Source organism: Xiphophorus maculatus, chromosome 12, assembly GCF_002775205.1.
Source record: "Xiphophorus maculatus strain JP 163 A chromosome 12, X_maculatus-5.0-male, whole genome shotgun sequence".
NCBI lineage: Eukaryota > Metazoa > Chordata > Actinopteri > Cyprinodontiformes > Poeciliidae > Xiphophorus > Xiphophorus maculatus.
In genome coordinates, this window is record NC_036454.1 from 23,245,893 (window position 1) to 23,270,927 (window position 25,035).

The 25,035-nt window shown below is 41.3% G+C and overlaps 1 protein-coding gene across 5 annotated transcripts in view; it reads left to right on the top strand.

Annotated features, from left to right (window-relative positions):
- The window catches only part of LOC102234111 (transcription factor 7-like 1-A), a 46,515-nt gene extending 21,810 nt beyond the window's left edge, over positions 1-24,705 (top strand). Inside the window, exons 4-13 of one of the 5 annotated variants that reach the window (XM_023343710.1) lie at positions 3,437-3,520; positions 14,350-14,485; positions 15,988-16,090; positions 17,185-17,268; positions 21,082-21,225; positions 21,312-21,474; positions 22,781-22,888; positions 23,094-23,145; positions 23,345-23,373; positions 23,731-23,821. In XM_023343710.1, the coding sequence (XP_023199478.1) occupies positions 3,437-3,520; positions 14,350-14,485; positions 15,988-16,090; positions 17,185-17,268; positions 21,082-21,225; positions 21,312-21,474; positions 22,781-22,888; positions 23,094-23,145; positions 23,345-23,364 (894 nt within the window). In that variant the 3' untranslated portion in view covers positions 23,365-23,373; positions 23,731-23,821. Of the gene's footprint in view, positions 1-3,436; positions 3,521-14,349; positions 14,486-15,987; positions 16,091-17,184; positions 17,269-21,081; positions 21,226-21,311; positions 21,475-22,780; positions 22,889-23,093; positions 23,146-23,344; positions 23,374-23,730 lie in introns of all 5 variants that reach the window. The other 4 variants (XM_023343706.1, XM_023343708.1, XM_023343709.1 and 1 more) reach the window with 4 other exon arrangements.
- The last annotated feature ends 330 nt before the right edge of the window (positions 24,706-25,035 follow it).

A 25,035-nucleotide genomic window follows, 5' to 3' on the forward strand; every position in this document is an offset into this window, starting at 1 on the left:
AAAAATCCAGTTTTTATTGTTCTAACTTTTTTCTGACACTTTTCGCCACTAAAATGCTGAGAAAGTTTTTTTTTTTTTTGTGCGTGGTATAGCCCACAATTCCTCGCCCTTTGTTTCCTGAAACAACTCAAGCACCCTCCCCGTCCCTCTCTGCCTCTCATGTCCCAGCGAGTGGAGTCCGGACAGCAGCTAATGTGACAGTGTGCGTCTGGTTGCTACCTTGCAGGATGTTTCAGGGAGCTGTGTGTGTGAACAGTCGCTGCACGGGGGCACACTGGCAATTAGAAGCAAAAGTAGGTGCTCAGGGAAAAAAAAGCGCCCAGGGGCATGTTCCTCAGCCCTGGCAGAAGCTGTCAAAAAAGGGATGGGATCGGGTGGGAGAGCCGGGGTGGGCACGGGCGGTCCAAACCCGAAACGCTCGCAGTGGCGCTTGTTTCGTTCGTGGAAGGGTTTGTGATTGACATAGATTAGACAGTGAAAACGGCATTGTTTTGAATTTCTCTCTCCAGAGAGTTGCATTCATTAGGCGCCATGCACAGAGCAGAGCAAAGTTTCAATGGGGAGCTAGCAGCCTTTAAAAGCGACTGCCTCCTGACAGTTGTATGGACTCGGGCCCATTAGTTGGAGCCCACGATTCAGCCTTGAGCAGTATAGTGAAAATGAAGAGGGCTGATGTCAACTCCAAGAATTCCCCTCCTTTTTCGAAGGGGAAAAAGGGAGCCCCTTCCCCCTGCTTTGGTGCTCTGTTGGACCCCAGCTGTCAGGAAACAATACCCTCTGCCTGCTCCGACAAACTCATTCCTGAAAATGTTTTTTTTCTCTCTCTTCCCTCCCCTCTCCTCTCCGTTTTCCCCCGCTTACTATAATGTCTTTTCCATTTTTAACCCGCAGTCACCCAACCTTCCTTCCTCTTTACAAACCCGGAGTGACGAATGGAGTTCTGAAAATCAAAACCTGAATGCACGACTCCTCCAGTTTGCTTGTTTGTCGTCATTTATCCTTCACGCCTGTGAAAAGAAGACAAAGCTACACATAGATTCTTAAGCGAGATTTGCCTTTCAATTTTTTTTTCTTCCAAGAGTCGAATGCTGTGTACTTTCTGTTATCATTTATCAGATGTTCGCAAAGGGTGGGGGTCAAACTGTCTATGCAGAGGAATTCACATGTACAATCCTGCATAAACTGCAACGACAAGACTCCATAATGAGGTTTCCTACATGCATGAAACGCATAAAAATATTTATCAGATCTTGACAAGTATAGAAACAAAAAAGTATGATTTTAAAATGTTTTTTTCCTCTGAAGACGCCATCTAATTGTCCACCTGGTAAATATCTGCATTTGTAAAGTTGCTCCAATAAGACAGCAAATCATAATTATTTGATATAAAAGATGTGCATCCATCTTTTATTTAAAAAGATGGACCCTGTTTTCATCAATTAACCCATATCTCTCTCTTTCCTTCCTTCGTTCTCTACTTCTCTCATTGTTTTCTTTCTTTTCTTTCTTCCTTCTTTCCCAGGATTACACTAACACGTCATGTCAAATATCGTTTTTTAATTAATTTGAAATTGTACCAGAGAGAGAATCCGCATGCCTACAATCTGCTCTATCCGGTGTGTGAACTGATTCATAAACCAGATGTTTGCTGTGCTTTTGGAGTTATGGATTCAGGCTATCGTCACTACTAAAGGACACAACAGATGAAAGCAAACAAAGCTCAACTTGTTCCACAAAGCAATAAATACAAAAAAAACAACAACAAAAAAACATTTTCTTTCTCGTTCAGAGTTTTACTATGGTCGCTCAGCGACTACGGACCTTAAGGGCCAACTCTCCTGATTGGACCGGCAGTTGTAAAACTTTTTGTGACAAGTGACAAAATGAGGGAGAAGCAGCAGACAGACAGCTCTTTATGATGGCTTTCACACATGTGTGAATTATGACGATAATGGGGGAAGGAGGAGGGGCTGCGTTCGGGTCAAAGGGCCAAATGAATCGGACAGCCGGACAGTCGGAGAGCGAACAGCTCAGCGTCTCGTAGATCTGTAGATGGGGCTTCCTTCCAGCTGTCTCTTCCCACCCCGGCAGCAATGGGCGCCCACAGCTGGCCTCTTGTTTTTCCTTGACAAACTGCAATTTCACAGTCGCTCACCAGTCCGCCGCGTTCACATCAGTCTTCCTGCTCTCCTCCGTGCCAGAAACTCCCTGTCTTGACTCCAGCAGCCATGTTGGTCTTGTACAGGTGTTTGCCGGAGGCCTCTGGGGGTTTGACACCATTCTTGTCATTTCTCATGGAGGAGATGAGGCACAAATTCGTAGATGAGCAATTTTTAGAGACATTTTGACTCTCAGAATCACATAGTTTTCCATAAGTATTCATTCCTCTTGATGTAGTTTGCGATTTTGTTTTGGTTTTAGGTGACAGATTCGGACACAATAGCGCGTTATTGTGAAGTTGAAGGAAAACAATGCATATTTTTATAATTTTTTAGAAAGATTTAGAAAATTTTTTAGTAAAATCACGAACGTGTGGCATACATTTACATTTAGCCCTCCATCTATCCTTTGCTCTGATACCCCTAAATAAAATATAATGCAATCTGTTGGTTAAATCCTTCTGTGAAGACCTTAAAGGTTTGGTGGAGAACATTAGTGAACAATCAGCATCATGAAGTCCAAGAACTCAGCAGGCAGGACAGGAATAGAGAACGTTAGAGCAAAAGTTAGGTGGTAAAACAATATCCCAGGTGCTGAACATCTCAGGGGACGCTGATCTGTGGTGGTCCACCTAAACTAACAAGACAGACAAAGAGAGCATTAATCAGGGAGCAGCCATAAGGCCCCTGTTAATTCTGGAGGATCTGCGAAGATCCTCAGCTCAGATGGGACAATCTGTTGACAGGACAACCATTAGTTGTCCCCTCCTTAAATACGTCCTTAATGGAAGATTGGCAGGAAGAAAGCTACTGTTGACAGAAGGATAGAAGAAGTCTAGTTCGCCACAAGTCATATACAACTAGCTTGGTCTACATGCAAAATGCTATCTGTTGAGGAAATCTAACAATGCCATCAAGCATGGCAGCATAATGTTTTGATGATTATTTTCTTCAGGAGAGACAAGGAATCTTGGATGGTCTGAATGAATGCTGAAAATACTATAAAGTCAAAATTTTTTTGTGAGATTTCAGAAACCGTTGTCTTTCCACTTCCCTGTTATCCACTACTTTGTGTTTTTTATCTCTTAAAATTCCAAATAAATACATTGCTAGTGAATGAGTATCCACTTGAAGTCTCTGCTTCCTGCCTTTATTTGAATCTGTTTAGCCAGGTTTTTTATTAGTTTTTTTTTAACGATTTTATAGGTGTGGATGTAATTCAATTAATGCGTTTATGGCTTTTCTGTTAAATTCGACCGCCTTTCTCTTCCCGACAGTACCTGCAGATGAAATGGCCTCTCTTGGACGTTCCCGGCTCTGCAGGAATAAAAGATTCTCGTTCTCCGACACCAGGGCATTTAGTAAGTACAGACTTTAACAAGTACGACTAATCCAAACAGGAAACCGAAAAGGAAAACAAACCCAAAACATTAACAAAACATTTTGAGTTACTCATGAAGACTTCAACGTGCACCTCAGGCACAAATACATTCTGCAAGGGTTTGATTCTGAAATGAGTTGTAATTTGGCGTCATGGGGGATAAAAAAATAAAGCAGCAGCAGCATGGTGGAACTTCATACACCAGCTAACTTCTGCCACCATTCAGCTTCTCATATTTACGGCTCTGACAAGACGCTTCCTGCAGCCAACACTGCTCAGAACATTAACCCAATTATCGAACAAATCATGTAAACTTATTGGGGAAATCCGTTTACCGTGGAGAGGGGGGGGGGGGTACAAAATGCTTTAATCAAACTATAACCGTAATATGGTTATGTACAGTAATGAAGTTATGGCCCAGTGTTCCCCAATTCTTCCGAGCTTCCCAGCGCCACCCGTTACTGCGCCCGCAGGCCAGCTGCTGGGAAGACTGTCTGTCTTCACCGCAATAACTCAGCCTCCCCCATAAATCTCCAGAGCCTGATGCGCCTTGCCATTCTTGAACTTTCCCACACAGGTGTGAGCGAGTCATCACGCTGTCTCGCTCCAGTTAGACAATGCGGGGCCTCAGCGGACCTGTTTGGTTTGTGGCGCTCGCTGAGGGACGTGTGTTTTTGGATTGGAAATGTGCGATAACATTGAGCCTAGAGAACATCTAGCTGACGTCTCACCTGTGCGATTATATCAGGCTGCTTTTCTACTCCGGGAAGTTATTTTAATGCAAATTCACTCTATGTCTCTTTCATAAAAAAAGAGAAAGAAGCAGAGAGACAGAGAGAGAGAGAGAGAGCGACTGTGAGTCAGCCCTTTGGCCCTCCATGTTCTCACTACTTGTGCTTGCTGAGTTTGCGGTTTATTCTCTTGATTGCAGAGATGAATATTACAAAGTCTTCATTGAGACCCGTCAATGGGAAATTGTGAGTGGAACATGGGAACCCAGCAATCATTTATATCTCAATGCAAACCAATTAGGATATTTTATTGGAATAAACACTGACCTGGTGGTGACCCTGTTGTAATTGTTGCATGGTCTTTGTTTTATCTTTTTTATTTTTTGAGCATTTAGTCGACATATAATGAAATATGTACATCCACGTTACAGGAAAACAAAACAGAACAGAAAAAATGATTGAAAAACAACAATTAGATCAGAATCCAAAACATAAACTGGTTTAAATCTCAGCTACAGCTTACTTCTTTTTAAATCCCTTGCTGCTACTTTAATATCCTCGGTGTCTTCTAACCAGAAAATTCAGTACAGAAGGGCAGCAGTGTAGAAGAACGAGAATGAAAGGAACCAAACTGTTTTATTGTAGGAATGTTTTTCCAAAGCTGTCAGGATTCTGCATGCCATTTGAAGAGGCATTTTGCTCTTTAGCCATTTCATCACCAGTGGGGAATTTTGTGGAAGTAAGTTGCAACTCAAAAGTATCTTTTTTTATCCAAACCGCTCAGGAACACATGGGCTCCATCCAGTCCTGAAAAACTCTAAGAAAGTCTGGGGTTTGCTTTTAGAAAAGTAAAAAAAAAAGAAGAAAAAAGTATAATATATATTATAGTTAGAGTTGGCACAATCTGAATTGTGTGGCCAATTCACTTGTCGACTGGTCGAAATTGAATTTAGCTCATATCCATTTCCTTTGAGAACGGTAATATAAAAAGATTTCAGAACGGCATAAAAAAAAGTATGATGCTGTGTGTTAGAGCATTTACTGTGAAACGGGGTTTCACTGTTATTTTAGCTAATGACAAAATATCACAGTGTGGATGTTATAAATATATTACTTAACTATCCATCCCATCCATCCATTTTCTAGCACCCTTGTCCCTAGTGGGGACAAGAAGGGTGCTGGTGCCTATCTCCAGCTAACGTTCCGGGCGAGAGGCAGGGTTCACTCTAGACAGGTCGCCAGTCTGTCGCAGGGCAACACAGAGACAGACAGGACAAACAACCATGCACACACACACACACACACACACTCACACCTAGGGAGAATTTAGAGAGACCAATTAACCTAACAGGACTGTGGGAGGAAGCCGGAGTACTCGGAGAGAACCCACACATGCACAGGGAGAACATGCAAACTCCGTGCAGAAAGACTCCGGGCCGGGAATCAAACCCAGGACCTTCACTGTGCAGCCTATTACTTAACTAGATGAATGTTTTCCAGTCCGAAATTGATAGAAGAGTCTTCTGGAAAAGTAGAACCTGTTGAAGTGGAGATAAAGTCTTGTCATGCAAATGTGCAGAGGACTGTGAGATAACACGATCGTCTCAGTTGTCATGTGACACTTTTCTCATACCAAGGCGTAAAAACGTAGGGAAGCTAACCGTTTTAATCTGGTGAATTAAAATAGAAAATTTCTCTGCAGTATTCAGTGACCGGTGATTAGGAGACCTCGTCTAATGCGGGATAAAAAGCTCTAATTCTGGTTGTAGTGTACACTGGCCACAGAGGTTGGAGAGTATGACACCCCCAGTGTCCTTTACCCCCCCTTCCATCTCTGGGCTAGGTGCCCACATGCCCCGCTGGTGTGCTGCTGCTGTCAGGGAGCCAGGATGATTATGTGCTCATTACTCCAGCCACAGAGAGGAAGAGATAGAGAGGGAAAGAGGGAGAGACAGGGAGGGGGGGAATGGGAGGAGAGCAGCAGGCTGCCTCCCCAGGCCTGCAGACTCCCCAGGCCCCCAACACTGCACTAATGAGAGCAGGGGGAATGGATGGGTACACACAGGGGGCCAGGGATTAATGCCCAGGGCCAGGAGGAGCCACGGAGAAGGGAGCAGGGACTCCTGAATCTGACCTGCTCCCCTGCAGTCGAGCGTGTGTAAAATCTACTATTGTTGAATTATTTTTTTTTTATGTCACAGTGGCCGGGCGAGGTTTGGTTTATCTGCAGAGACCTGCATGCAGGAGTGAGTGTATCTCACTGCCTATCGACATGTCAGCCATTCTTATAGCAGGCTACCCATGTGGGTTGTTTTTATTTTTAAATGGCAGAGTGATACAGGAAGTTCATTAGATTAATAAATGGGTTAAACAAAAGAAACGCTGTGAGAAAAAGAACTAAACACTCAGCGGACACAAAACGTCCACGGACACGCCACGCCGCCTTGTCGCTGTGCAGATTGGGCCCATAAGGCCCGTATGCTAATCTGAGCCTGAGCCCGGCCCGAGTTCTTCAATTATTCAACAGACAGGTTTGTTTAGCATGCAGTTGGTATTGCTTTTGCCAGTGGTGAAGGTGAGCTGGGAGGACTGGGAGGACAGGAATGAGCTTTTCCGTGAGCGCGCCTCGTCCTGCCATGCATACGGGAACTTGTTTTGTCCTCGTATTCGCACAGACACCCAGGACCTAGACCCGTATCTTCTGCCGGGTCCAGTGTGTTTCCATGAATAATCCATCAAAGCCGCTCCAGGGCCAGGTGATGCAGAATGAATTTTGTGTGTGTGTGTGTGTGTGTGTGTGTGTGTATGGGGTGGAGGGGAGAACTTGTCAGCCCACCAGCAGTGACCATGCTGGACTGAGGAGTAAGGATAGAGTGAAAAAAAGAGGTGAAGATGTAGTGTAATACTCATCTTCCTTAAAGTACAGCTCCAGTCATTATCACAGCACTGGGATGACGATGTCAGGGCCGCATACTTTGCTTTCTGAGGTCACTCGCTGCCAATTTGTCCGCAAGATCTACTCCGTGTCTCATTATGGACTGCACCGCCTTATGCTGTTATTGTGGATTAAAGGAAGCTGTGAGTCTCTAATGAGATAGAAGACCAGAGTGTCTGACATGGTGCTCGGATAAGGCCTGATCGACACCTGACAGGGGCAGAAGAATCCCCCTCTTTGCTTTTTTAATATTGTCCCAGCGTCTGGAGCCATCGGGGCGCGGAGGAGCCGCGTCCTGTCAGCGCACCGTGTCACTTAGTCGCAGAAATGTTTAAATGAACTCAGGAGCCAAGGTTCAGAGCAGCATTCCAGAGATACTTTCTTTTTGTGTGTGTGTGTGTGTGTGTGTGCCTCTCCTCAGTCTCAAGCTCTCGGGACCGAGTGACATTTTTAAGCAGAGATTTCAAATAAAGCTTTTATTTAATCCCTTAGAATTAGCCGAGCCAGATTAAATTAAATAATGAAAATGTGCTCACTTTCAACCCAATTTTTGCCCTAACAGAACCTTTGACTTGGGAAGAGGGGGGTCCAGTGAGAATATTTCTTATTTTGCATTAGCCAGTGAACACCCGGGATCCATCATGAAATCAAAGACTTCAGGAGGGCTGAACTGAATACTGATCTGAGGTCTGCGGTCCTGCTGGGCTGCTGCAGAGACAAGATCCTCTGCAGAAGAGTGTTAGGGAACAGGCGCTTTGATTCCTGTCAGTTTCACTGGGGCAGCAGACTCAGATTATACAAGATACTTTTTTTTATAAGAGGTGGGTTTGCAAGAAAATACCAACGTATGGTGAGATTCTGGAAATATTGCAGCATACAGTATCACTATATTTGATAAAAATTTAAATCAAATAACCTACTATATCTCTCACTGTCACATTTATTTATTTTTTGTAAAGAACAGCCACACTGATTCCCTTTTAAGAGAGCAACAGCTTAATAATAAATGGCGGGTGGTGCTCCATTAGTTTCCAAACATGACTGTGGTTTTTTTGCTACTGGAAATGTCTCCAAACAGCCAAATTATTTCTTCTTGTAACCAGCAGAAGAGCATAGTTCTCTCCTTTCAGCCAGCTGACTGCCAGTATTCAACAACACGTGGGGGAGGGGCAGCACTGTGTTACTCTACGCAACATACAGCTTAAAACTCGATGGAGGCATTTTACATTGTAGGATTAGCTTGATGGGAAATATTGGTTTTGTAGGTATTGGTTTCACCAGAACTAGACAAAATGAGATTTTGTTTTTTGTTAGTTTAACAAGGAGACTAAGATCACTAAGTGTATTTCACAGAATCTGGAATCAGTATGGACATTATTCATGTCCAGGTCAAACTTGTCCATATTTTGTTATTTTTATGCTTTTCTAATTCTGTCCATTTAAAACGGCTTTCTTTTTTGCCTCGTTTCATTATTCAAAATGTAGACAATCAAATTCAGTAGAACTTTATCGAAAACACCGGGCGTTAACTGTTAGCATCTTTACTTTAGCAGCCAATGTTTGGTTGAGTAACAGTGAGCGAGTCGCAGAAATACAAGGCTTCACAAATCATTTGTATCTCATCCATCACTCTCTTACTGTATCTTTCTTTTCTGTCTGGAATCTAAAAATTAAAAGGTGATGGCGGCTTCTTGAATGTTTCCATAACTTATTAGCTATCTCTGTCAACTCCAGAGGACAACTTCTTAACTACTTCCTCTCTGTCTTCAAAATAAGAGTATCAAGCAAAGAAACAACAGGATACAATCCCTTGAATATCTCATTTAAATATCTGGGGTTTACAGTTATAACGTAGACATAGAGGTCATATTTTGAGGATTAATGCACATTTCACTCGCAACATGTTTGGGATATTTTGGAACACCTCCTGTCACGAAATACTAAAGATGGCAAGTGGCACGTTTGTTATGGAGGCCACTGCAGGATCGGCCTGAGCTTATAGACCAAAATATTATGCAGCAAGAAATTATATGGTTCACAAAATATATATATATATATATATATATATATATATATATATATATATATATATATATATATATATATATATATATATATATATATATATATATATATATATATATATACATACACAGAGGGAGAGAGAAAGATTGTTAACAATCTTTAAAGATAAAGAAAATAACTCCATTTGGCAATATTTTTTATGCAATAATAATGAATATATTGTTTTATTTACAGTTAGAATAATTCAAAAGAAATGTAAGTGTAAATCATCTTATACATCATGCTTTAAAATGTTTATATAAATACCATAATACACTGATGCCGTGGTATTTCTTACTCAGGATTATCATGCTTGAGAATCACATACAGACCCCTTGGTGCGTCAATGAAACATAATCTCATTATATACCTACTATTTTCAAATATTTACAATCCCTCTGCGTTTTTTTTCCTCCACATAATAACGGTCTCACTTTTGGTGCCTTTTCTAAATTATTTCATAACCTCTTGGGGATTTTCACTCCAGTAACCTGACGCTGCTTTGTGCCGTATTATTCTAACCTAGAATTATAATGCCGCTGACCTTTTCAGAGGCGATGACCGGCGCGTAAAGCGCACATCGCCCGTGATGAATAGCAGAGTTTTTTGGAGTGGTTGATTTTAAAGACATATGACACGGTCAGTCTCCCCTCACGTCCGCTTCCTGTTGGCGTTGACAAACAGGGCTTGGATTTCTCAGCATGCCAGGCATTCTTTTCACCCTGTCTTTCCTGGAGTTTTGAAAGGCCTCTGAGCCTCCCACCCAGAATCGCCGAGCATAAAGACACACAAAGCTGCGGGGTTATTCAGTTTGTTCTAAGCTCTCTTCCCCCGTCGGCTGTTTGCCTAGTAATTCAATTCAGATGTTCAGGATCCAAAAACATGTTTGCTTGAATGAAATCCACCCTTCCACCCACTTTTGACCAAGGACTGTGCTTTTCTTAGCTCTGGTCCAAGTTGGACAGCCAGGCAAGGTACTGCCACCTCTGCCTTTTTTAGCTTTAAGCCCTCAGAAGAGACAAGAGTCTCTCCATACACTTCTTCAGCTGCTATCTGTTGTGTTTTTCCCCTTTAAACCTTCCTGTGTCTATGTGAGGTCACTCCCTAAGAGCTGGTCTGAGTGTTTCTGCGTCTCTAACTTGAGATTTATGTCCTACAACAAGCACGCCTGTGTAAAGAGCGTGATTTCCATCTGCCAGTGCTGATACTGTCTAGTATCCGCTCTATCATGTCGATGTTTACGTTTAAAACATAGTTTATGTTCCTTGTGGTTTTTAGATTACGCTTTCCATGAGGATTGTGAAACCAGACATATGAATCTGTCATGGGCTAAAGGAATATAACCTCGGTACTTGCACTGAGTCAAAGAAGGCATTGATGCATTTCAGTTTGAATAATTAGGACAGTTTTTCAATAGCAGCGAGTCATAATTCATGATTTGAGAGTGTTAGAAAGCTTAATAAGTTTAATTAGCTTAATTAGTCAACATTGATTGATTTACATCAAATTCTTCTCATGAAGGGCTTAGACACCACCTTTATTGAGAAATCGTCAGTCGGGGTAAGCCTTCGAACAGGTTGCCTGGGACTGCTGAACCAAAAGTCAGCACCAAGTTGAAACTGGTGCCTTGAAAACTTGTGTTTAGAGCGCAACGAATCATGTATTCCAGGATATGAATTATTAATGGGGATCATTTGAAATTCTCACTGAACTGCTTCCCAAAATGTGTTGGCACTTAGGTCTGGAGGTCTCAGACAAGCCTTTGCAACACAGGGAAAATCCAGGCGTATTGTACATGAAGTGGAACAACAAAGCACAACTTAAATATACATGACGTGTGGGAGCGGGGATTTGAACCCAGTAAGTTAGCTGCATTTTCTGAAATTGACTTTTATCAAGTCTGTCTCTGATCTTCTTATCAAATGTGCCCTGAGCAAGTTATTTTTATTTTATAGCCTTAAAGTCCACAAAGTCCATAAAATTCCAGATCCAAGTCATCTTAATATAAGTGCCATTAAAAGCTGTTTTGTCCTCAAATTCCTTCTTCTTAAAGTTTTGTGTCACATTTTCAGACTTTGAAACAAACTTTATATAACCTGAGTGAATGCAAAATGCAGTTTTCGAACACTGATTTAATTTATTAAATGAAAAAAAAACCCAAAAATGTGGAAAAGTAATTGCCCCTTAAGCCCAAAGTCTTGTGAATCTTTTGCATTTTCTCTGTTAATAACTTTGACCCCATCGTCTTCACAGTATCATTTCACTTCAGTCACACTAATTTGGGGGTATTGAATAGTTTTTGTTTAGGCTCATTCCAAAAGAATCTGATAGGATTTAAGTTCAAACTTTAACTAGACCTCTCCAGAACCGCAACGTTGTTTTTTGAGCCATTCAGAGATTGACTTGCTGCATTGTCCTGCTGCATAGCCCAGGTGAGCGTGAGCTCAAGGTCATGAACTGAGGGTCGGATATATTCGTCTTCAGGATATCCTGCTAGAGAGCAGAATATTTGGTCGGGTCATCCGCAGTATCACACTACCACCATGTTACAGGTACTTTTTCTGAAATGATGTGTAAGTTTATAGGAAATGTGCCGCATTCTTTCTACAATGTCCCACCAAAGACAAGTGAGGCTTGGAGAGCTTTAGCTGTTGCTCTGATGTGACCCTGTCCATTCTCCTTTGGCATTCTTAATTTTTTAGATCAGGGTGTCATGCATTATCTTTTGAGGATTTTCAAGCCCATTTCTTGCGCATAACCAACAAATGAGGTTCAGAGATCATTTCTGATTCAAGTAAAGCAATGTTTGATATTGAAATGAGTTTGATGGTCTGTCATCAAAACAGCAAAAACAGAAAATGTACTTATTCACAGCCATGTTTAAACAGCAGCAAATGTTTCCAACAATCCAACTTTAAAAAAGATCTAAAAGGAGCAAAAAGTTTTATCTCCAAAGAATGCAATAATATAAAATTAAAGATTTGGAACAATCCTGAGCAGCATGAAGTAAAAGAGAGTACAGAAGCCTCAATGCAAACCTTGTTCCCCAGCAGACCACGTTGGGGAGAGACAGAGGTTGAGAAGGGGGTGGGGAAGGATATTGAAGAAAGGTTAGCCTGGAGGAACAAGACTCCTTTCTCCCCTCCCACCCCTTGACCCTCCCATGTGACAAGTTGAGCCAACAAGTGGTCTATTCAGCCGGGCAGCCAGGGGAAATGGCTGCTGGGCTGAGCTCTGCCTAATGAAAGCAGAGACGCTTGTTATTATTATTGTCTTCATCGTTCCCGTCGTAGCCGTAATGCCGATCAGATCTCGGCGGGGAGCTGTACTTCCTTCGAAAAGACACTCGCTGCAAGCAAAAGCAGGTTTCATCATTAAACCTCAGCAAATATCTGAGGCTATACAGAATTTTAAGTGGATTTCCACCATTAGTAACGTTTATAACCCCCTCCTGGTAGCGGATTGCATTCAGACACTGCGGGAGATGATGTCTCTGCAATGTTTATAGGGATCCAGTTTACCTTATCGTGATTGTGTTTGTTTGTGGTTGGCTGGCGCAACTTTTCTGACTCGGTGGCACTGTTGTTTTTCCTTTTTGGACTGAACAAACAGTTCTCTCCTCAACTAAATGATCGTAATGATCCTGGCATGTGTCTGCGAGGCTTTTTAATGCTCCTTGGTGCCGGGCCAGATTGCATCACAGGGCCAGTCACACGCATAAACTGTGATGTTTACCAAGGGAGGCATTTAAAAGCGATGTCCCATTCAATCTGCGCATTTCTTTTGTTTGTTACAGTTACAGGCATGCTATCCTTTTTTCACATATAAAACAGCAAAACAAAAGGGGGCTCAAATTAAAGTCAAATGTGTCTTTCTGTGCGAAGGTTGCACCTGAATGTTGCATGTGAGAAGCAGCCATGAGATCCTTATGGTCTGACATTGTTAAGTTGAAATGCCCCAGCTTCACAGTATCATGGTTATAAGTGACTCAATCAAAATTGTATTACATGATCTAATTATCTTTGATTAACAACTTCTGCCCTATCAACTGTGTAACAAATGTTTTATGTTATTTACTCATAGCTTATCCAATATTTTTAATTGGAATATTTTATATGATGCTTTTTATCTTCTTTGAGTTTTAATATTGTTATGGAAATGCATTTGAATTGAATATTATTTTTGATTTTGTAACATAGATTAAAGCAAAAGTGTAGGTTAGTTTCAGGTGTTTAATATTGCACAGTAATATTAAACAGTAATATTAAACCTTTGCCGCATGTCCTCCTTCAAAAATGGCGCCGGCTCAGCTGGCTGCCTGCAGACGCAGCTCCCGTCGTGTGTGTGTTAATCTGTGTATAAAAAATTCTTGCTGTAACTGCGAAATAATTTCCCTGCTGGGGTGAATAAAGTAATTCTTCTTCTTCTTCTTTCTTCATACACTTCTTTAGTAACACAAGTTTTAACCCGCTTCTGTTTGCCATGTTGGAATTTTCTTCAGCCAGCTAGTATGCAGTGTACAGCAACAGGTGGGGAAAGGGCAGCACTTTGTTGCTCTATGCTCCACTCAGATATACAGAATATAAAACCCTTTTATCTTTCTTGCTTTTTAAGAAAACAGTTCAAGCATGGCATGTTCATATTAACTGGTAAATTAATTGTGCTGCTTGCCCAGGTGTGCACCGCTGCTCGCAGTTTTAAAACAGTAGCTTAATAAAAGCGATCGAAGGCGCTTCTGATTATTGTCCCACAAATTAAATAAAATGTTTTTGGAACTGAAAATGTTTCAATCTATTTTCCCTGAGGAAGAATTAAGGGAAAAAGTGTTGTAGCTGTTTTTAAGCCAGCTGAAATGCAACAGTTGGAGACAGGCATTATAGGGCTTTTCTACACTTATGTGCTCCATGCAGTCAAAGAAACCTCCTGTGTCTTTCCTGGCATCTCCTTGAAAGCTTTTCAAGCCATAGAAATAATAGGAAGGAACTTTTTTTTCCAAAACTTTAGCATACTTTGGGTACTGGCTTTTGCCTGGTGAGATGTTTGTTGCTTACTTTTCTGTCTTTGCATCTCCTGTTTCAGTCCAATAAAGTTCCCGTGGTACAGCATGCCCACCACGTCCACCCGCTGACGCCCCTCATCACCTACAGCAATGAACACTTCTCTCCCGGCACGCCTCCATCACACCTCTCACCTGAGATCCTCGATCCAAAGACAGGTAAGATAATCGCCTCGTGCTGTAGACTTCAAGTTCATGATTTCTAAAGGGAGCTTTGTTTTCAAAGTTATGCGCCAGGAGAACTGCTCATGATGTAACCTGCTTTACGTAACATTTATAGCGTTATCATTTCGTATATGAACTGAGTATAAGTGGTGCTGGAAGCTGAAGCTTATGGGTAATCTGAGTGCAACTCTGACCCAAAACTTTTACTGTGTTCCATTAGCAGTACGTGTTTCAGACAGGAAGGTCATTGTTGGTGCACCGCCTCCTACCTCAATTTCCTGTATAAATAAGCATTGGTTTTAGTGAAAATAATTCTCCATTGGTTTAAAGGTTCATAAAAAGTGTTTGCAATACGTGTTATGACAGTGCTCACAAGATCAAATGTTTTCTTTTACGATAATACAAGTCCACTTTTGTTTTGGTTTTATTTAGATTAGCCCTTATCTTTAACCTCCAGCACCAAGTACCTTCATTTTCATTAAGATTAGAGACGTATCTATTATGAGAGTTATCCACTGCTGGTAGTATCTCAACTATTTGTAACTTTTCACCAGAACCTTAAATAAAAAATCCCAGATTTTTAAGTTCCTGCTTAAGTAAAAATGCCAATCAAAGCTGTAATGTTGTGTTTATTGAACGAATGTCTTTACTGAGCCGTTCAGTAAAGCTTCATGTTGTAGTGGTTTTAGAAGCAGACACTTGCTACAGTTACAGCGATGTTCCAGTATTAACCCAATGAAGGTTCTGCCATTTTGAGCATGAAATAAGGTTGGATAATCAGAGTAAGCAATGATTGAATTAGGTGCTGTTGAGTGGGCTGATTTTATTCCCATTATTTAGACATGTATACATCTTAATCCCACTATTATGTCCTCTCAGAGTTTCCACTGCATCTGCCTACTCACTGTGCAGCTTCACAATGCAGAGTTTTTTTAGGTCCGTTTATTAACGACTCAGGACATCTTTTTCTTTAAGAACACGGTTGCTTGTTTAGGGTTTGTTCCCACAGGTTTGGTAAGGATGGGAAACAGTGCTGGGTGGATATGGGTAAATTAGAAAAACACCCTTCCAAAGCTGTGGGAGAACCACAATGTATGCGGACTTGACTCGGGTGGGACTTATCACTCAGCCTGTGCACCATCTTGAAAACAAGGACATGAATGAAACTCACTTCATTCACCTCTTGTGGACAACATTATATAAAGTCTTCTATATTTGCAGACCCGTCAGTAGTGTCTGCTGACAGTCTGCACAGCAGACATGTGCAACATATGCACATGTTCAGCATATTTTCATGTGCTGAACATGAAAATATAACCATTGTGTTAAACTTTTATTAAAAGCAGCATATATTTGTGCTGCGAACATATCTGGGAACTTCATGTGATATAGCAGATGAATTGACTGAATATGAAATGTCAGATATTACCAAAATAGAAATAGGTACATGTGCGCTGTTTTTTAAAATAATTTCTTTTTTTATTTTGTCCCTGCAGGTATTCCTCGAACACCTCATCCATCAGAACTCTCTCCGTACTACCCTCTGTCTCCTGGTGCTGTCGGCTCGATTGCACATCCTCTCAGCTGGTTCATGCAACAGTGAGTGTCCTATATTATAAAAGATAACACATATATTTGGATGCATACTAGAAACACAAAGATGCAGATTTGGCTGATCCTCTACTTCTCTTTAAGATCTGCTTTGATACCTTCATGTCCTGAGTAGCCAGTAAACGTCTGTATTTGCAGAGATGACATTATGACACGTGTGTGAGAGAGCAGTCCTATCAAACCAAAGATAAAGTGATTATAATTCAAGCCATCTTTGCCATGGAGTTGAGCGATATTAGCAATTAGCATGAATAGCACTATTGTGTTTTTTTCTGAGAATATACATTTCCAAAAGGCTGTAAATATTTTGAAATACAGAATATTTCATGACAGAGAGGTTGGATGATCAGATGTATAAAAGAGCACATTTCTTGGACATTGTGGAGCCTTCCTGTTATCCTTGTTCTCTCTTGCAACCTAACATAATTTATCCTTTTAAATAGCTTCTTGCCTTTGTGTGCTTCCTCTGATTTTATTTAAACACATCGCTTTGGCTGGAAATAAGTGGCTTTGAATTTTTCTCACTCAGTAAAAGCGTCCACACCAAAGGATGTTGTTCCCATGGTGACCTGGTAGCACTGTTATATTTTTGAGGTTCCAGTCGTTTGGGGGAATCAAGCTGAAAACTGACCAATTCTACCTGCTCTGCCTCGATGTTTCTTGTTTTTTTTTCATTAGAAGACTTTCTAAACATTTTGTTTATCAGGCTACTTAAAAATTATACTAGCATGAAACGTTTTGACAAAGTGTTGTGTCTCTCTTTTGGAATTTTCTTTATGAATGTGCACTGCTTCATAACTTGCAACAGTTCAATCAGTGCTGTGCAGCCAAATTTAATGTGACATCGCTCAAGTCCAGTTGCACTATATGATAATGAAAATATCTGGCGGAATCTCTCAACATTTATGGGTTTTTCTACGGTCCTGCTAATCGATTGCAACGGTCCCGCTCCGCGAGCAGGGGATTTGAGTTGATGAGAGCAGGATTAGTGCTGCTGGGTTAGCTGTCAGCTGTGTTTGATCCACCTCATACCGGAGCTTTTATATTTTTCACTCACTCTCTCCCTGATTCTTGTCTTGCAGGCAGGGCCAGCCCATGTACTCCATCCCTCCAGGGGGATTCCGTCACCCTTATCCGGCGTTGGCCATGAATGCGTCCATGTCCAGGTGAGTGGATCATGTTCGGCAACACGACCACCTTCCCGAGGGGCGGGGGACATTTAATACGTGCTGCTTCTGTGACGTGCTGTAATCACATTTCCCCCTGCTCTCTTTGCCAGACTGTAACAAAAGAAACGACTGGAGTGTAGTCCTAAAGTCGCACTGTTCACGCCGCAAGATTGTTGGAGAACGTGCTATTTAGAAGAGAAGCGACTCGATGACTGTTAGCCGCATAAATTTGGGATCTAAAGCAACACTTAATAACATTCTTCTACTTGGATAAGACGTCAGATCAGGAGCAGGCTCGGGTGTCGGGTCCACAGAGGGATGAGAGCTATAACTCTGAGAGTCAGGCTCAGCTTCTTAAACAGAGTGAGCACATTATTGGCATTCAGCGCTCCTCTCCTGTCTTCTTTTTCTGAGCTAAACTTCTGTGGTCAGGCCGGTGTTCTGAGCCACTTCACACACACTCACACACACCCCTGCGCACCCCCACATACACACTAGTAAAGCAGAGATGAAAGGGCTGGGAATCGATTAGGACAAATCAAAGCTTATCTGAACCCACATGTCCCATCAGACTAAACTCTCAGGCTCTCTGTCAAAATTGGAAAGATTTGTAACGAGGCTTCCGGTGTTAGTATGAGATGAAATATTCAGAGGGCTCTCTGTGATCAATAGCTTGTGCATCTCTATCCAGATATATACTCACAACATTCACGACATGTCATGAAAGTGACAAATGCTTTAGGTTTACCTTTTCTACTGCTGCCTCACACATCGATGTAGCATAGCTGAAACTTGGAAATAAATTAAATGTCATGAAAAATTGTCGGAATTTATTTATTTATGAATTTTATTAGGAAAACAGGTTCCTATTGTTTTATTATTTTTTTTATTTGCATAGTATTTCAAAGATGTTTCGGAATATATTTGTAAAAATTCTAACTGAAATCTGGTGTAAAAAAGCCAACATATTGAGGTATTCCTCCAAAAACGGTATGAGGAGGTCTTGCTGTTATCTAAAAAAGAAAAAAAAAGACATCATTGCTGCTGCTATTTGTGGTTCCTTTAATTTGGATGCACACACTTAATTGAGAAATGGTAATAGTTTACGAGTAAAAGTGCCTATTCCGCAGAACATTGTGCTGTTTCGCCCCTCTGATCTTTGTAGAGTAAAAGTTACAAACAGCCTGTTAGCTGGGTAATAGGTCAGACTTCCTTCTCTTCTACAGACAGCATCTCTGCTTCAAATATCTGTCTTCCCCAGCCTTAAAACACCATCTCTCAGAAAGAGAGATGGGTGGTGTTGCTATAGTTTCTGCCATCCAGGTTTTACGTGACCAGAAATATTTTCAAGCAGCCAAATTTGCCTCTGTCGTAAGTTATGGAGAAATAAGATACGTGCATGCCTTGCATGCCTTTTTACAGCCAGCTGTCTGGCAGTGTGCAGCAGCCGGTTGAGGCAATGCATGGACATTCTCTGGCAACTCATTAAAATGACTTTAAACTGTTGGAGCAGCAGGACATAGAGAAGTTGTAGTAGGGAAAGAAGAAATTGGTAGTGGCTTTGAAATCTAAAAGGGGCTTTAAAAACTTTAGTATGATTTGATGGGTCCATTCTCACAAGGAGGTCAACACCCGCTTGTTGATGCAGTTTATATTGCCAGAATAAAAAAAAACGCAACTTTTCTCTGCTGATTTAACAATTGATTGGGTTTGTTCTTTGATACTTAAGTGTAAAATGGAACATTATTTAGTATAAATAAAGCACCAATTTTCTTTCAGTTCTACTCCACACAAACATTTAAGTTTGACATGAGATGATCATGACACAAAAAATTAGCATTTATACGTTTTTTTTAGTCACCCAACCTAGATTGTTCATTCGAACAATGAACCAATTGAAGCTCTTCTGACACATTCAAATAAAAATATGTTAACTAAGTACGTATTGTTTAGTTTCAAATCACTGACTTGCATCCAGCTGCATCAGCCCTGAAACACAGTGACGTCAACAAACCTCTGCATTGTTCTTTTGTGATTCCCTAATTTGTTTGGTAGGGAGTGTTTCTGCATCAAATCCCTCTTAAAATGCAGCTCAGCAGGCCTTATATCTGGCGTTTGACTCGACTAACCTGAAGCTTTCACTTCTTTCTACCAGCGAACTTCCTTTTGTGTCAGCAACAAGAGACACCAGACAGGCAGATGTATCGATAAATGCTCTTGGTTTCTTCTTCGATTTTTCCTCGAGGTGCATTGATCACTCTTTTGTGGCAGGTTTCCGTACCTCCAGTTTTAAAAGGCTTCAATGTGCTGATAGAGATTTCAGCAGATTCAGTCAACTTTCATGTTTTCTCATTTCAGAAAATTTTTTTTCCAAGCCTTTTTGCTGTGGACCATCATTTACTATAGATTTTAGGAGCAGAAACCATAAATAAACTCACTTCTTTGCTTCAGACATTTTAAGCTCTTTTACAGATTTTTTTTAGCGGTTAATTTGTTTAGCTTTTGTGACTAAAAACGGCCATTTATGTTTGAGAAAGTTTCCGTCCCTTAACTCTGGGATTTCCACTAGACTAACATATTCAAATCCGTCATTTTCATGAAAAGAGGTTAGAAAGCTCAAGAGAGTAAAAAAAGAGCCATTTTATGCTCAGCTTCTCTGTTTCCTTTTAAATAGCCTATTTTCTTCTGATTTTATTTTTACACACACCACTGATACTGATGATACCTTGCTCCGAGTTTTCTATACTCAGCTTTCTTCCACACTGAATAGCAAATGATGTTAGCCTAACCTGTTAGAATAGGTATAATTTACTCACTAATTGCACTTTAATTTTCTGACTGACTGGTCATTTTTTGGACTTGTCATACTCAGTATGACAGCACATTTTGATTTTTTGGTTATAATATTAGCTACTTTTAATCACATTTTAGTCATCTGAAGTCATTTCAGTCATTTTGACTATCTACATTTTTGTTGAGTCATTTTTCCGTGATTTTTTTTTTATTGACACTGATATAATATTCCCCCAATTAACTAGTTTTTCAACGTGAAAATAGAAAGTTGACAGAATATTTTGTCATGGTTTTTAGTTGGTGAAGCTGACACTGCGCAAGCAGAAAATGCTCTGATTTCTCGGTTCATCTCTTTTTTTTTTTTTTTTAACAGATCCAGCCACGGTGTTGACCTTTCAATGTCACAACATATTTTCCTTGCCATTGGAACAAACAAATAAAAATCAGTCTTGTTCTAATTAAATTGGAGGAGGAGCTTATTTGTTGCTCACCCCATTGACTCACTAAATGGCATCAAGACGTCTGCTTAAATCTGTATGGCTATGATCCAGGCTCATGGAGCTGAATGTTGCCCTTTCTCAAACGCAATGCTCCTTTGCACTCACAACTGGAAATGGAGAGGGCCACTTTGTAAAGGAGTTGTGTGCAGAAGGCTTTCTGAACACTCTCCGTGGTCTGGAAGGTGGTGAGGAGAAAGGTTTCAGGTGTCACGGCCATGCCGTCACTATGGCAACACCACACTCCACTTTCCTTCAGCCGTTGGTGAATAAAAGGGCTTTTGAAGAAGTCTTTATTTGAACAAAAAAAAAAAAAAAAAAACGAGAAAGAGAGAGAAAGTAAGGTACTCTTTGTGTGTATGAATTTAGTCTAGACAGAGGCAGCGGGCTCCGTAAATTTACCCAGAGGGCAAGACAGCGCTGTAATCTGCCAAACGAGCCGAACCTTTTCTCGTCAAGTCGACAGAGGCTCCCTGTTAAAGCCCGGCTGTTAAAACGTTGCCTCTTTTCGCCTTCCCAGCTTGGTGTCCAGCCGTTTCTCCCCTCACATGGTGACCCCTCCTCCGCACGGGCTCCACCAGACCGGCATCCCCCATCCTGCCATCGTCTCTCCAGCCATCAAGCAGGAACCCAGCGGCGACAACATCAGCCCCTCCATGCATGCGTAAGAGCAAATAAACGTTGATCGCAAGCAGTACCGCCCCGGCATTCAGACATCACCGACAGAATCTTTGTATTGTTTTCGACCAGCAGGAAGTCTCCCGTTCCTTCCAAGAAAGAGGAGGACAAGAAGCCTCACATCAAAAAGCCGCTCAACGCTTTCATGCTGTACATGAAGGAAATGAGGGCCAAGGTAGTCGCAGAGTGCACTCTGAAAGAGAGCGCTGCGATTAACCAGATCCTCGGGAGACGGGTAAGAAGCACCGACATCGACATGAATGTTGATTTGAGGCTAGTGTGGGGAAAAACACATCTAACATGTTGACTTTTCTCACCCTAAATATGTTTCAATGTTGGCTATTTACATGAAACTCCCACCTGAAACAGTAACTAAGTAATCCACATTTCTGAATAGATTAGATCTAGTAAATCCATAAAATGTCTGTCAGGACCACATGTCGAACAGTAGGCCCACACCATGACGGTCACACCATGACGGTCACACCATGACGGTCACACCATGACGGTCACACCATGACGGTCACACCATGACGGTCACGCCGCGTGTTTTTAGGTTTATCTGCTGTGCCTTTTCTTCCCCAAACTTGACTTTTCCAACTATATTTAATTAAACAAATTACAGTGCTACATTTTGTTGTACAAATGTTCTTTAACACAAGCTTCAGCCTCTTTTCAGAATAAATTGAACTGCGGGATCTCCCCGTTTGAACCTCTAAATTTGTTGGGTCAGGACCGAGGAGGAAAAGTGTTAAGAAATTAATGTGCTAACGAGGTGTTAAATTTAGACTTTTCTGTAATTGTCTTTCCTCCTTCTCATCTAGTTAACCTGTATTTAAATTGCTTTTCATATATATTTAGCTAGAAGATAGTAACTATATTACCTTATGTTAGTTTCCAATAAAGTTACTTATTAAAAAAATGCTTTACCTTCAGCAGTGGAGTCTTGTGCACTGGTCGTGCATAGAGGCCAAAACCACAGGTGTTTTCTTTTGACCTACTATATTTTTGGTTATTCCAGATGTTCTGAAGCTTTCCTTGACTCCTTCTTGGCTTTTGGACAATTCTTAAATTTTTTTTATAAACTATCAGAAACATTGTGAGAAGTATCTGTCTCGCCTGTAGTCCTTTCTACTTCCACATTATCCTGCAAACAGTGTTCACCAGGGCACTCAGAAAGTTAATGATTCATCTCTATCTATATAATGATTTAGCATGAATTCTAACAGTACGGTTGAGGAGGTCTTGAGAGTATTTTACATATGGTCACGTATTGACAATAAGAAACCCTTTGAATAGGCCACCAGTTTGGTTCACTATAATTATTGTAGATTTCTTGCCCTTTTTTTTGCTCCTTTTTCGTTACGTATTCAATAGTTGCCACCTTTATCAATTATTACACATAATTTAACTAATGTACTAATTTGTCTATAAACGGCCAATTAGAAGTACGTTGCGATAAAAACGCTCAGTGCGTTCGATCCTTCCCCTCTTCCCGCTCCCGCCACCTTACTTATGAAAGTGTGGATGTGTGTCTGCAGTGGCACTCGCTGTCCAGAGAGGAGCAGGCCAAATACTACGAGCTGGCCAGGAAGGAAAGGCAACTGCACTCTCAGCTCTATCCTGGCTGGTCGGCACGAGACAACTACGTGAGTAACGCATTTCCCCACATCTGATCTCGCTTGAGTAGGAGAAGGTATCAAAATGAGTGCAAGCCCTGCCGGTTTCAGGCCGGTATGACTGTATTGGTTAATTTTAGTGTGTGCACTTTTGATCTCGTGAGCCAGAGTTGTTGAGGTGGTTTTACTTCCGCTGTGAGAAACAGTTTTTAACAGCATTGTTGTATCTGCGCAGGGAAAGCGGAAAAAGAGGAAGAGAGAGAACAAGCCAGACTCAAAACCAGAGGGTAAGAGGCCTTTCTTCTTCCTGACTGCCTGTGTTTGTTTTCTTTCTTTTCTTGTCAAACAATTGAGAGGGGATCTGGTTCTTTATTTGTAATGCAGCAAACTTTACGTTTGACCTGAAACGGAGCATCTCTTCGATTATGTTCGTTTATTTCGTTGCACTTACTAATGTCTTTCCTGCTTTTATGCTTTGACAAGCAGCTTATGAGGTTCAGTGCTAATAGTGGCAGGTATGTTTTATAGCACAGCAACAGTAAATGGCCAGAAATAACACGCATAAGTCCTCCACCCCTCAGTGCACATTTTTTTCTCCGTACATTTTGTGTCATGTTCCTTTTTTTAAATCATACAAGCATATCATCTGAATGAGCAGTAACATCCTCTTTTGCTCGCCTCGTTGTGATGTGGTGACCGGTTGATTTGAGAAATGTCACGTTTCAAAACTTTCACATCTTGTTTGTGTTTTTGTTTTTGCTTTTTAAAACAATTTCTCATTTGCTTCAGTCAGCCGCGGCCTTGTGGCACGCGAAATGAGCGGGTTGATAATTTGGCTCTCTCTCAATCGGCTTTGTTTCCTCGCATCGCAGACTTCTCAATAAGGAGCAAGAAACAGTGCGTGCAGTACTTGCCCTCAGAAAAGATGTGCGACAGCCCGGCGTCGTCTCACGGGAGCATGCTGGACTCGCCGGCCACGCCCTCCGCCGCCCTCGCCTCCCCTGCCGCCCCGGCTCCCACTCACTCCGAACAGGCTCAGCCGCTGTCGCTCACCACCAAACCGGAGGGACGAATGCACCACCACCACTTCTCTGTACCCGGGAAGGCCTCTGGCTCTGCATCCTCCTCGTCCTCCTCTTCTTCCTCCTCTTCCTCCTCCTCCTCCCAGCCTTCCATCGCCATCCCCGTTGGTACTTTGGGAAGCCAGTCAAGCACACCCATCCTCACCCGGCCAATCCCCTTCACCTCCCTGCACCCCTCCATGCTCTCCCCGCCATCCCCCTTCCATCAGGCGGCCCTTCACTCCCATCATTCCCTGTTCCAGTCGCAGCCGCTCTCCCTGGTCACCAAACCAACCGAATGAATTTGCAAAATGTGTTTTCTTTTCTTTTAATTACTTGTGCTGTATATTGCTTTCCTTTAAGAATAGGTATTAGAACAACTTTTTTTCTAAATGACGAAAAGGAAGAAATATTATTGGTCAATATTTGACCGCCTCCTTTTCTACATCTCTCAATGAAAACAAAATGTATTTTTTGTAAAGTTTACTGCAGAACTGGGTTCTTTTTTTTGTTTGTTTGTTTGTTTGTTTGTTTTGTTTTGTTTTCTTTGATGCATTTATCCAATGAACCTCTTGTATAAAAGAACCAATGTACATAAAGTTTCTTTATAAAAGCAAAAAGGAGACAAAAACATTTTCTTTTTAGCCAAAACCTAATTAATGTTAGTATGAAGTTTTCAGTTCTAGTCCTGGCCAATAATTGCAAGCCCTTTTTTTTTCAATTTATGAGTGTGTTCCCCTTCTTTGACATGTTAAATAAACATTTGAAATGGTTTCTTAAAGAAAATGTCTCTGTTTGCCTTTTTACCAGAGCTAGCCCAAGGCACAAGCAAAGTGAGCTGCTGTGCAGGGCCCACAGCCAGTAGGGGGGCCCCAAGAGCACGTTACTTCTCATAGATGAGATGATGTTAACTACAATAAGATAAATCACATAATAAGAGTAAAAAAATAAAAGTTTATTTCATCAAATATAAGAAAAGTCTAAATTTATAGGTTAAGCTAAATAAATGCACAGATAAAATTGGAAGTATAATTGAATTTTTATCTCACATCAGCAAAAACAGATCAAAAAGTTTAATGACTTTTTGGAAAAAACTACATAAAGGACAATGCAGTG